Here is a 15,460-nt window from a genome sequence, read left to right on the forward strand (position 1 = left end):
CTCTGACACAACATATAAAATCTATAAAATGCTTTCCTTAGACACAACATACATGTACACTTACCTGTAACTTGTGTGCCTCAGACATAACATATTTGTGCACTTACCTGTAGCCCATATTACTCAGACACAATATATGTGTACATCGAACTGTAACCTTCATCCCTCTGACACAACGTACATGCACACTCACCTGTAACCTTCATCCCTCTGACACAACATACATGCACACTCACCTGTAACCTTCATCCCTCTGACACATCATACATGCACTCACACCTGTAACCTTCATCCCTCTGACACAACACAAATGCACACTCACCTGTAACCTTCATCCCTCTGACACAACACAAATGCACACTCACCTGTAACCTTCATCCCTCTGACACAACATACATGCACACTCGCCTGTAACCTTCATCCCTCTGACACAACATACATGCACACTCACCTGTAACCTTCATCCCTCTGACACAACATACATGCACACTCACCTGTAACCTTCATCCCTCTGACACAACATACATGCACACTCACCTGTAACCTTCATCCCTCAGACACATCATACATGCACACTTACCTGTAACCTTCATCCCTCTGACACATCATACATGCACACTCACCTGTAACCTTCATCCCTCAGACACACCAAAAATGCACTCACCTGTAACCTTTATCCCTCTGACACAACATACATGCACACTCACCTGTAACCTTCATCCCTCTGACACAACATACATGCACACTCACCTGTAACCTTCATCCCTCTGACACAACATACATGCACACTCACCTGTAACCTTCATCCCTCTGACACAACATACATGCACACTCACATGTAACCTTCATCCCTCAGACACATCATACATGCACACTTACCTGTAACCTTCATCCCTCTGACACATCATACATGCACACTCACCTGTAACCTTCATCCCTCAGACACACCAAAAATGCACTCACCTGTAACCTTTATCCCTCTGACACAACATACATGCACACTCACCTGTAACCTTCATCCCTCTGACACAACATACATGCACACTCACCTGTAACCTTCATCCCTCTGACACAACATACATGCACACTCACCTGTAACCTTCATCCCTCTGACACAACATACATGCACACTCACCTGTAACCTTCATCCCTCTGACACAACATACATGCACACTCACCTGTAACCTTCATCCCTCTGACACAACATACATGCACACTTACCTGTAACCTTCATTCCTCTGACACAACATACATGCACACTCACCTGTAACCTTCATTCCTCTGACACAACATACATGCACACTTACCTGTAACCTTCATCCCTCTGACACAACATACATGCACACTCACCTGTAATCTGCATCCCTCTGACACAACATACATGCACACTCACCTGTAACCTTCATTCCTCTGACACAACATACATGCACACTTACCTGTAACCTTCATCCCTCTGACACAACATACATGCACTCTCACCTGTAACCTTCATCCCTCTGACACAACATACATGCACACTCACCTGTAACCTTCATCCCTCTGACACAACATACATGCACACTCACCTGTAACCTTCATCCCTCTGACACAACATACATGCACACTCACCTGCAACCTTCATCCCTCTGACACAACATACATGCACACTCATCTGTAATCTTCATCCCTCTGACACAACATACATGCACACTCACCTGTAATCTGCATCCTTCAGACACAACATACATGCACACTCACTTGTAATCTGCATCCCTCTGACACAACATACATGCACTCACACCTGTAACCTTCATCCCTCTGACACAACATACATGCACACTCACCTGTAACCTTCATTCCTCTGACACAACATACATGCACACTCACCTGTAACCTTCATTCCTCTGACACAACATACATGCACACTCACCTGTAACCTTCATTCCTCTGACACAACATACATGCACACTCACCTTTAACCTTCATTCCTCTGACACAACATACATGCACACTCACCTTTAACCTTCATTCCTCTGACACAACATACATGCACACTCACCTGTAACCTTCATCCCTCTGACACAACATACATGCACACTCACCTGTAACCTTCATCCCTCTGACACATCATACATGCACACTCACCTGTAACCTTCATCCCTCTGACACAACATACATGCACACTCACCTGTAACCTTCATCCCTCTGACACATCATACATGCACACTCACCTGTAACCTTCATCCCTCTGACACAACATACATGCACACTCACCTGTAACCTTCATCCCTCTGACACAACATACATGCACACTCACCTGTAACCTTCATCCCTCTGACACAACATACATGCACACTCACCTGTAACCTTCATCCCTCTGACACAACATACATGCGCACTCACCTGTAATCTTCATCCTTCTGACACATCATACATGCACACTCACCTGTAACCTTCATCCCTCTGACACATCATACATGCAAACTCACCTGTAACCTTCATCCCTCAGACAAACCACAAATGCACACTCACCTGTAACCTTCATCCCTCTGACACAACATACATGCACACTCACCTGTAACCTTCATCACTCCCACAAACCACAAATGCACACTCACCTGTAACCTTCATCCCTCTGACCCAACATACATGCACACTCACCTGTAATCTTCATCCCTCTGACACAACATACATGCACACTCACCTGTAACCTTCATCCCTCTGACACAACATACATGCACACTCACCTGTAACCTTCATCCCTCTGACACAACATACATGCACATTCACCTGTAACCTTCATCCCTCTGACACAACATACATGCACACTCACCTGTAACCTTCATCCCTCTGACACAACATACATGCACACTCACCTGTAACCTTCATCCCTCTGACACAACATACATGCACACTCACCTGTAACCTTCATCCCTCTGACACAACATACATGCACACTCATCTGTAATCTTCATCCCTCTGACACAACATACATGCACACTCACCTGTAATCTGCATCCTTCAGACACAACATACATGCACACTCACTTGTAATCTGCATCCCTCTGACACAACATACATGCACTCACACCTGTAACCTTCATCCCTCTGACACAACATACATGCACACTCACCTGTAAACTTCTTCCCTCTGACACAACATACATGCACACTTACCTGTAACCTTCATTCCTCTGACACAACATACAAGCACACTCACCTGTAAACTTCTTCCCTCTGACACAACATACATGCACACTTACCTGTAACCTTCATTCCTCTGACACAACATACATGCACACTCACCTGTAACCTTCATCCCTCTGACACAACATACATGCACACTCACCTGTAACCTTCATCCCTCTGACACAACATACATGCACTCACACCTGTAACCTTCATCCCTCTGACACAACATACATGCACACTCACCTGTAATCTGCATCCTTCAGACACAACACAAGTGCACACTCACCTGAGCTGATACGGTCACTGGTTTCATAATCTGGAGCTTTCACCTGACGCCTCACACACAGATCTTCTGTTATCTCAACTTTCACTATATCAGCGTTATCTTCATCTGTACAAATAAAGAAGATTCAGTTTTATATCCTATGATCTAGTTTTATAACTTTACCATAAAAGAGTGTGTGTATTTCTCAGATAGACAATAGCACCAAATACACAAACTGTGGTACTTTCCTTCTGTTCTTTTTATTTTTTAGCTTAAAGACTACAACATCTGTACACACCCTCCTGTAACCAGCGTATATCATAGACAACATATGTACACACTCACCTGTAACCAGAGTATCTCATAGACAACATACGTACACACTCACCTGTAACCAGCGTATCTCATAGACATCATACGTACACACTCACCTGTAACCAGCGTATCTCATAGACATCATACGTACACACCCTCCTGTAACCAGCGTATCTCATTAACAACATCTGTACACACTCACCTATAACCAGCATATCTCATAGACAACATCTGTACACACTCACTTGTAACCAGCGTATCTCATTAACAACATATGTACACACTCACCTGTAACCAGTGTATCTCATTAACAACATATGTACACACTCACCTGTAACCAGCTTATCTCATAGACAACATCTGTACACACTCACCTGTAACCAGCGTATCTCATAGACAACATCTGTACACACTCACCTGTAACCAGCATATCTCATAGACAACATATGTACACACTCACCTGTAACCAGCGTATCTCATAGACAACATCTGTACACACTCACCTGTAACCAGCATATCTCATAGACAACATATGTACACACTCACCTGTAACCAGCATATCTCATAGACAACATATGAACACACTCACCTGTAACCAGCATATCTCATAGACAACATCTGTACACACTCACCTGTAACCAGCGTATCTCATAGACAACATCTGTACACACTCACCTGTAACCAGCATATCTCATAGACAACATATGAACACACTCACCTGTAACCAGCGTATCTCATAGACAACATATGTACCCACTCACCTGTAACCAGCGTATCTCATAGACAACATATGAACAAACTCACCTATAACCAGCATATCTCATAGACAACATATGAACACACCCACCTATAACCAGCATATCTCATAGACAACATATGAACACACTCGCCTATAACCAGCATATCTCATAGACAACATATGTACACACCCTCCTGTAACCAGTGTATCTCATAGACAACATCTGTACACACTCACCTATAACCAGCATATCTCATAGACAACATCTGTACACTCTCACTTGTAACCAGAGTATCTCATAGACAACATCTGTACACACTCACCTGTAACCAGCGTATCTCATAGACAACATATGAACACACTCACCTGTAACCAGAGTATCTTATAGACAACATACATACACACTCACCTGTAACCAGAGTATCTTATAGACCACATACATACACACTCACCTGTAACCAGAGTATCTCATAGACACCACACGTACCCACTCACCTGTAACCAGAGTATCTCATATACAACATATGTACACACTCACCTGTAACCAGCGTATCTCATATACAACATATGTACACACTCACCTGTAACCAGCGTATCTCATAGACAACATTTGTACACACTCACCTATAACCAGCGTATCTCATAGGCAACATCTGTACACACTCACCTGTAACCAGCGTATCTCATAGACAACATCTGTACACACTCACCTGTAACCAGCGTATCTCATAGACAACATCTGTACACACTCACCTGTAACCAGCGTATCTCATAGACAACATCTGTACACACTCACCTGTAACCAGCGTATCTCATTGACAACATATGTACACACTCACCTGTAACCAGCGTATCTCATTAACAACATATGTACACACTCACCTGTAACCAGCGTATCTCATTAACAACATATGTACACACTCACCTGTAACCAGCGTATCTCATAGACAACATATGTACACACTCACCTGTAACCAGCGTATCTCATTAACAACATATGTACACACTCACCTGTAACCAACGTATCTCATACACAACATATGTACACACTCACCTGTAACCAGCGTATCTCATAAACAGCATCTGTACACACTCACCTGTAACCAGCGTATCTTATTAACAACATATGTACACACTCACCTGTAACCAGAGTATCTCATAGACAACATATGTACACACTCACCTGTAACCAGCGTATCTCATATACAACATACGAACACACTCACCTGTAACCAGAGTATCTTATAGACAACATACTCACCTGTAACCAGCGTATCTCATTAACAACATATGCACACACTCACCTGTACTCAGATAATCTTAGGCTACATAGGTTCAAGCTCACCTGTAAATAGTCTATCTCATAGACAACTTACGTTAACACTCCTCCATAAGCCCCAAGCCTCAGACACAACACGTGCACTCATCTATAAAATGCTTTCCTTAGACACAACATACATGTACACTTACCTGTAACTTGTGTGCCTCAGACATAACATATTTGTGCACTTACCTGTAGCCCATATTACTCAGACACAATATATGTGTACATCGAACTGTAACCTTCATCCCTCTGACACAACGTACATGCACACTCACCTGTAACCTTCATCCCTCTGACACAACATACATGCACACTCACCTGTAACCTTCATCCCTCTGACACATCATACATGCACTCACACCTGTAACCTTCATCCCTCTGACACAACACAAATGCACACTCACCTGTAACCTTCATCCCTCTGACACAACACAAATGCACACTCACCTGTAACCTTCATCCCTCTGACACAACATACATGCACACTCGCCTGTAACCTTCATCCCTCTGACACAACATACATGCACACTCACCTGTAACCTTCATCCCTCTGACACAACATACATGCACACTCACCTGTAACCTTCATCCCTCTGACACAACATACATGCACACTCACCTGTAACCTTCATCCCTCTGACACAACATACATGCACACTCACCTGTAACCTTCATCCCTCAGACACATCATACATGCACACTTACCTGTAACCTTCATCCCTCTGACACATCATAAATGCACACTCACCTGTAACCTTCATCCCTCAGACACACCAAAAATGCACTCACCTGTAACCTTTATCCCTCTGACACAACATACATGCACACTCACCTGTAACCTTCATCCCTCTGACACAACATACATGCACACTCACCTGTAACCTTCATCCCTCTGACACAACATACATGCACACTCACCTGTAACCTTCATCCCTCTGACACAACATACATGCACACTCACCTGTAACCTTCATCCCTCAGACACAACATACATGCACACTCACCTGTAACCTTCATCCCTCTGACACATCATACATGCACACTCACCTGTAACCTTCATCCCTCAGACACACCAAAAATGCACTCACCTGTAACCTTTATCCCTCTGACACAACATACATGCACACTCACCTGTAACCTTCATCCCTCTGACACAACATACATGCACACTCACCTGTAACCTTCATCCCTCTGACACAACATACATGCACACTCACCTGTAACCTTCATCCCTCTGACACAACATACATGCACACTCACCTGTAACCTTCATCCCTCTGACACAACATACATGCACACTCACCTGTAACCTTCATCCCTCTGACACAACATACATGCACACTTACCTGTAACCTTCATTCCTCTGACACAACATACATGCACACTCACCTGTAACCTTCATTCCTCTGACACAACATACATGCACACTTACCTGTAACCTTCATCCCTCTGACACAACATACATGCACACTCACCTGTAATCTGCATCCCTCTGACACAACATACATGCACACTCACCTGTAACCTTCATTCCTCTGACACAACATACATGCACACTTACCTGTAACCTTCATCCCTCTGACACAACATACATGCACTCTCACCTGTAACCTTCATCCCTCTGACACAACATACATGCACACTCACCTGTAACCTTCATCCCTCTGACACAACATACATGCACACTCACCTGTAACCTTCATCCCTCTGACACAACATACATGCACACTCACCTGCAACCTTCATCCCTCTGACACAACATACATGCACACTCATCTGTAATCTTCATCCCTCTGACACAACATACATGCACACTCACCTGTAATCTGCATCCTTCAGACACAACATACATGCACACTCACTTGTAATCTGCATCCCTCTGACACAACATACATGCACTCACACCTGTAACCTTCATCCCTCTGACACAACATACATGCACACTCACCTGTAAACTTCTTCCCTCTGACACAACATATAAAATCTATAAAATGCTTTCCTTAGACACAACATACATGTACACTTACCTGTAACTTGTGTGCCTCAGACATAACATATTTGTGCACTTACCTGTAGCCCATATTACTCAGACACAATATATGTGTACATCGAACTGTAACCTTCATCCCTCTGACACAACGTACATGCACACTCACCTGTAACCTTCATCCCTCTGACACAACATACATGCACACTCACCTGTAACCTTCATCCCTCTGACACATCATACATGCACTCACACCTGTAACCTTCATCCCTCTGACACAACACAAATGCACACTCACCTGTAACCTTCATCCCTCTGACACAACACAAATGCACACTCACCTGTAACCTTCATCCCTCTGACACAACATACATGCACACTCGCCTGTAACCTTCATCCCTCTGACACAACATACATGCACACTCACCTGTAACCTTCATCCCTCTGACACAACATACATGCACACTCACCTGTAACCTTCATCCCTCTGACACAACATACATGCACACTCACCTGTAACCTTCATCCCTCAGACACATCATACATGCACACTTACCTGTAACCTTCATCCCTCTGACACATCATACATGCACACTCACCTGTAACCTTCATCCCTCAGACACACCAAAAATGCACTCACCTGTAACCTTTATCCCTCTGACACAACATACATGCACACTCACCTGTAACCTTCATCCCTCTGACACAACATACATGCACACTCACCTGTAACCTTCATCCCTCTGACACAACATACATGCACACTCACCTGTAACCTTCATCCCTCTGACACAACATACATGCACACTCACCTGTAACCTTCATCCCTCAGACACATCATACATGCACACTTACCTGTAACCTTCATCCCTCTGACACATCATACATGCACACTCACCTGTAACCTTCATCCCTCAGACACACCAAAAATGCACTCACCTGTAACCTTTATCCCTCTGACACAACATACATGCACACTCACCTGTAACCTTCATCCCTCTGACACAACATACATGCACACTCACCTGTAACCTTCATCCCTCTGACACAACATACATGCACACTCACCTGTAACCTTCATCCCTCTGACACAACATACATGCACACTCACCTGTAACCTTCATCCCTCTGACACAACATACATGCACACTCACCTGTAACCTTCATCCCTCTGACACAACATACATGCACACTTACCTGTAACCTTCATTCCTCTGACACAACATACATGCACACTCACCTGTAACCTTCATTCCTCTGACACAACATACATGCACACTTACCTGTAACCTTCATCCCTCTGACACAACATACATGCACACTCACCTGTAATCTGCATCCCTCTGACACAACATACATGCACACTCACCTGTAACCTTCATTCCTCTGACACAACATACATGCACACTTACCTGTAACCTTCATCCCTCTGACACAACATACATGCACTCTCACCTGTAACCTTCATCCCTCTGACACAACATACATGCACACTCACCTGTAACCTTCATCCCTCTGACACAACATACATGCACACTCACCTGTAACCTTCATCCCTCTGACACAACATACATGCACACTCACCTGCAACCTTCATCCCTCTGACACAACATACATGCACACTCATCTGTAATCTTCATCCCTCTGACACAACATACATGCACACTCACCTGTAATCTGCATCCTTCAGACACAACATACATGCACACTCACTTGTAATCTGCATCCCTCTGACACAACATACATGCACTCACACCTGTAACCTTCATCCCTCTGACACAACATACATGCACACTCACCTGTAACCTTCATTCCTCTGACACAACATACATGCACACTCACCTGTAACCTTCATTCCTCTGACACAACATACATGCACACTCACCTGTAACCTTCATTCCTCTGACACAACATACATGCACACTCACCTTTAACCTTCATTCCTCTGACACAACATACATGCACACTCACCTTTAACCTTCATTCCTCTGACACAACATACATGCACACTCACCTGTAACCTTCATCCCTCTGACACAACATACATGCACACTCACCTGTAACCTTCATCCCTCTGACACATCATACATGCACACTCACCTGTAACCTTCATCCCTCTGACACAACATACATGCACACTCACCTGTAAACTTCTTCCCTCTGACACAACATACATGCACACTTACCTGTAACCTTCATTCCTCTGACACAACATACATGCACTCACACCTGTAACCTTCATTCCTCTGACACAACATACATGCACACTCACCTGTAACCTTCATTCCTCTGACACAACATACATGCACACTCACCTGTAACCTTCATTCCTCTGACACAACATACATGCACACTCACCTTTAACCTTCATTCCTCTGACACAACATACATGCACACTCACCTTTAACCTTCATTCCTCTGACACAACATACATGCACACTCACCTGTAACCTTCATCCCTCTGACACAACATACATGCACACTCACCTGTAACCTTCATCCCTCTGACACATCATACATGCACACTCACCTGTAACCTTCATCCCTCTGACACAACATACATGCACACTCACCTGTAAACTTCTTCCCTCTGACACAACATACATGCACACTTACCTGTAACCTTCATTCCTCTGACACAACATACATGCACACTCACCTGTAAACTTCTTCCCTCTGACACAACATACATGCACACTTACCTGTAACCTTCATTCCTCTGACACAACATACATGCACACTCACCTGTAACCTTCATCCCTCTGACACAACATACATGCACACTCACCTGTAACCTTCATCCCTCTGACACAACATACATGCACACTCACCTGTAACCTTCATCCCTCTGACACATCATACATGCACTCACACCTGTAACCTTCATCCCTCTGACACATCATACATGCACACTTACCTGTAACCTTTATCCTTCTGACACAACATACATGCACACTCACCTGTAACCTTCATCCCTCTGACACAACATACATGCACACTCATCTGTAACCTTTATCCCTCTGACACAACATACATGCACACTCACCTGTAACCTTCATCCCTCTGACACAACATACATGCACACTCACCTGTAACCTTCATCCCTCTGACACAACATACATGCACACTCACCTGTAACCTTCATCCCTCTGACACAACATACATGCACACTCACCTGTAACCTTCATTCCTCTGACACAACATACATGCACACTCACCTGTAACCTTCATCCCTCTGACACAACATACATGCACACTCACCTGTAATCTGCATCCTTCAGACACAACACAAGTGCACACTCACCTGAGCTGATACGGTCACTGGTTTCATAATCTGGAGCTTTCACCTGACGCCTCACACACAGATCTTCTGTTATCTCAACTTTCACTATATCAGCGTTATCTTCATCTGTACAAATAAAGAAGATTCAGTTTTATATCCTATGATCTAGTTTTATAACTTTACCATAAAAGAGTGTGTGTATTTCTCAGATAGACAATAGCACAAAATACAAACATTGTGGTACTTCCTTCTGTTCTTTTATTTTTTTAGCTACAACATCTGTACACACCCTCCTGTAACCAGCATATCTCATTAACAACATATGTACACACTTACCTGTAACCAGCGTATCTCATAGACAACATATGTACACACTCACCTGTAACCAGCGTATCTCATAGACAACATCTGTACACACTCACCTGTAACCAGCGTATCTCATAGACAACATATGTACACACTCACCTGTAACCAGCGTATCTCATTAACAACATATGTACACACTCACCTGTAACCAGCGTATCTCATAGACAACATATGTACACACTCACCTGTAACCAGCGTATCTCATAGACAACATCTGTACACACTCACCTGTAACCAGCGTATCTCATAGACAACATCTGTACACACTCACCTGTAACCAGCGTATCTCATAGACAACATATGTACACACTCACCTGTAACCAGCGTATCTCATAGACAACATATGTACACACTCACCTGTAACCAGCGTATCTCATAGACAACATCTGTACACACTCACCTGTAACCAGCGTATCTCATAGACAACATCTGTACACACTCACCTGTAACCAGCGTATCTCATAGACAACATATGTACACACTCACCTGTAACCAGCGTATCTCATTAACAACATATGTACACACTCACCTGTAACCAGCGTATCTCATAGACAACATATGTACACACTCACCTGTAACCAGCGTATCTCATAGACAACATATGTACACACTCACCTGTAACCAGCGTATCTCATAGACAACATATGAACAAACTCACCTATAACCAGCATATCTCATAGACAACATATGTACACACTCACCTGTAACCAGAGTATCTCATAGACAACATATGTACACACTCACCTGTAACCAGCGTATCTCATTAACAACATATGTACACACTCACCTGTAACCAGCGTATCTCATAGACAACATATGTACACACTCACCTGTAACCAGCGTATCTCATAGACAACATATGTACACACTCACCTGTAACCAGCGTATCTCATTAACAACATATGTACACACTCACCTGTAACCAACGTATCTCATAGACAACATATGTACACACTTACCTGTAACCAGCGTATCTCATAAACAGCATCTGTACACACTCACCTGTAACCAGCGTATCTTATTAACAACATATGTACACACTCACCTGTAACCAGAGTATCTCATAGACAACATATGTACACACTCACCTGTAACCAGCGTATCTCATATACAACATACGAACACACTCACCTGTAACCAGAGTATCTTATAGACAACATACTCACCTGTAACCAGCGTATCTCATTAACAACATATGCACACACTCACCTGTACTCAGATAATCTTAGGCTACATAGGTTCAAGCTCACCTGTAACTAGTCTATCTCATAGACAACTTACGTTAACACTCCTCCATAAGCCCCAAGCCTCAGACACAACACGTGCACTCATCTATAAAATGCTTTCCTTAGACACAACATACATGTACACTTACCTGTAACTTGTGTGCCTCAGACATAACATATTTGTGCACTTACCTGTAGCCCATATTACTCAGACACAATATATGTGTACATCGAACTGTAACCTTCATCCCTCTGACACAACGTACATGCACACTCACCTGTAACCTTCATCCCTCTGACACAACATACATGCACACTCACCTGTAACCTTCATCCCTCTGACACATCATACATGCACTCACACCTGTAACCTTCATCCCTCTGACACAACACAAATGCACACTCACCTGTAACCTTCATCCCTCTGACACAACATACATGCACACTCGCCTGTAACCTTCATCCCTCTGACACAACATACATGCACACTCACCTGTAACCTTCATCCCTCTGACACAACATACATGCACACTCACCTGTAACCTTCATCCCTCAGACACATCATACATGCACACTCACCTGTAACCTTCATCCCTCAGACACACCAAAAATGCACTCACCTGTAACCTTTATCCCTCTGACACAACATACATGCACACTCACCTGTAACCTTCATCCCTCTGACACAACATACATGCACACTCACCTGTAACCTTCATCCCTCTGACACAACATACATGCACACTCACCTGTAACCTTCATCCCTCTGACACAACATACATGCACACTCACCTGTAACCTTCATCCCTCTGACACAACATACATGCACACTCACCTGTAACCTTCATCCCTCTGACACAACATACATGCACACTCACCTGTAACCTTCATCCCTCTGACACAACATACATGCACACTCACCTGTAACCTTCATCCCTCTGACACAACATACATGCACACTTACCTGTAACCTTCATTCCTCTGACACAACATACATGCACACTCATCTGTAACCTTCATTCCTCTGACACAACATACATGCACACTCACCTGTAATCTGCATCCCTCTGACACAACATACATGCACACTCACCTGTAACCTTCATTCCTCTGACACAACATACATGCACACTTACCTGTAACCTTCATCCCTCTGACACAACATACATGCACACTCACCTGTAACCTTCATCCCTCTGACACAACATACATGCACACTTACCTGTAACCTTCATTCCTCTGACACAACATACATGCACACTCATCTGTAACCTTCATTCCTCTGACACAACATACATGCACACTCACCTGTAATCTGCATCCCTCTGACACAACATACATGCACACTCACCTGTAACCTTCATTCCTCTGACACAACATACATGCACACTTACCTGTAACCTTCATCCCTCTGACACAACATACATGCACTCTCACCTGTAACCTTCATCCCTCTGACACATCATACATGCAAACTAACCTGTAATCTTCATTCCTCTGACACAACATACATGCACACTTACCTGTAACCTTCATCCCTCTGACACAACATACATGCACACTCACCTGTAATCTGCATCCTTCAGACACAACACAAGTGCACACTCACCTGAGCTGATACGGTCACTGGTTTCATAATCTGGAGCTTTCACCTGACGCCTCACACACAGATCTTCTGTTATCTCAACTTTCACTATATCAGCGTTATCTTCATCTGTACAAATAAAGAAGATTCAGTTTTATATCCTATGATCTAGTTTTATAACTTTACCATAAAAGAGTGTGTGTATTTCTCAGATAGACAATAGCACAAAATACACACATTGTGGTACTTTCCTTCTGTTCTTTTTATTTTTTATCTTAAAGACTTACTGTATATTGTTTATGTGCCATGTCCAGAAAAATATATTAGTAATTATTAATAGTATTAATAATTTGGGAGCTGAAATCTTTACTTTTATGACTGATTATTATCATGACTAACAACATAAGTGCTAGTTCCAGCCTTAGACTCAATCATAGCAGCATACATATCAATCAACATGCTCCTGATTTGGGCCTGGTTACTTGATATTTTACTTTTCCAGGGGCTTTGATTATTATTATTTCATTTTAAGTTTGAGAAAATGGCTCTTGTCATAGGCTCATGAAGACCTTATGTCATTTGGGGAAAGCTATGTGGTGTTTGATCCATCTGTATTTAATGCATAGTTTGTTTTGGTGCTATTACACATAAGTTTTTCTAATTAGAGAACTCCATCCAAGTGCATTTTATTTATTAACAGTACATTGGGATCGTTTGAAATGCAAATTTACTTAACTAATATTCTTGTGAAAATATTACTGTTGTTAAAGGTTTTGATATAAGAATCAATCTTTGCCCCCAATTGGTCATTCAATGTAATTATAAGGGATGATTTGATGATACTATTTATCTAAAACAAAGTACAACATCATTTTAGTTACTGGAGGTGATATACCTTTAAATTACAATTAAATGACCAACCAATTACATTTGAACACTGTGTCACTAGCTGTTTTATGGACTATGAGTACGGCTCTCCTAGCCGAAACGCGTTAGTCTGCTTTTTTGGGGGTTCCCCCACATTTTCTCTCTCTTTTTGTATTAATATTTTATAATGGAATACCAATAAAGTGCAATTTTATACTAATCAATTTTCGGGTGCCTGGCATGTTCCTTCCTTTTTTGTTTGACTTGCAACTATTACCACATGCCAGCACCGTCTGCAAAGCCTGCCGGAATTACCCTCTGTGAGGAGAAAG

At 42.9% G+C, this 15,460-nt stretch overlaps 2 protein-coding genes across 2 annotated transcripts in view; one reads left to right on the forward strand and one right to left on the reverse strand.

The window, feature by feature from the left end:
* Window positions 1-15,460, forward strand: part of LOC128657290 (zinc finger protein 585A-like) — a 267,903-nt gene that overhangs the window by 154,700 nt on the left and 97,743 nt on the right. The window lies entirely within an intron of this gene.
* Window positions 1-15,460, reverse strand: part of LOC128657292 (gastrula zinc finger protein XlCGF26.1-like) — a 486,783-nt gene that overhangs the window by 149,589 nt on the left and 321,734 nt on the right. The window contains exons 6-8 of the mRNA XM_053711579.1: window positions 14,286-14,390; window positions 11,106-11,210; window positions 3,458-3,562 (exon numbers count right to left, since the gene is read on the reverse strand). Of these exons, the coding sequence (XP_053567554.1) occupies window positions 3,458-3,562; window positions 11,106-11,210; window positions 14,286-14,390 (315 nt within the window). The remainder of the gene's footprint in view (window positions 1-3,457; window positions 3,563-11,105; window positions 11,211-14,285; window positions 14,391-15,460) is intronic.

Source organism: Bombina bombina, chromosome 4, assembly GCF_027579735.1.
Source record: "Bombina bombina isolate aBomBom1 chromosome 4, aBomBom1.pri, whole genome shotgun sequence".
NCBI classification, from domain to species: domain Eukaryota; kingdom Metazoa; phylum Chordata; class Amphibia; order Anura; family Bombinatoridae; genus Bombina; species Bombina bombina.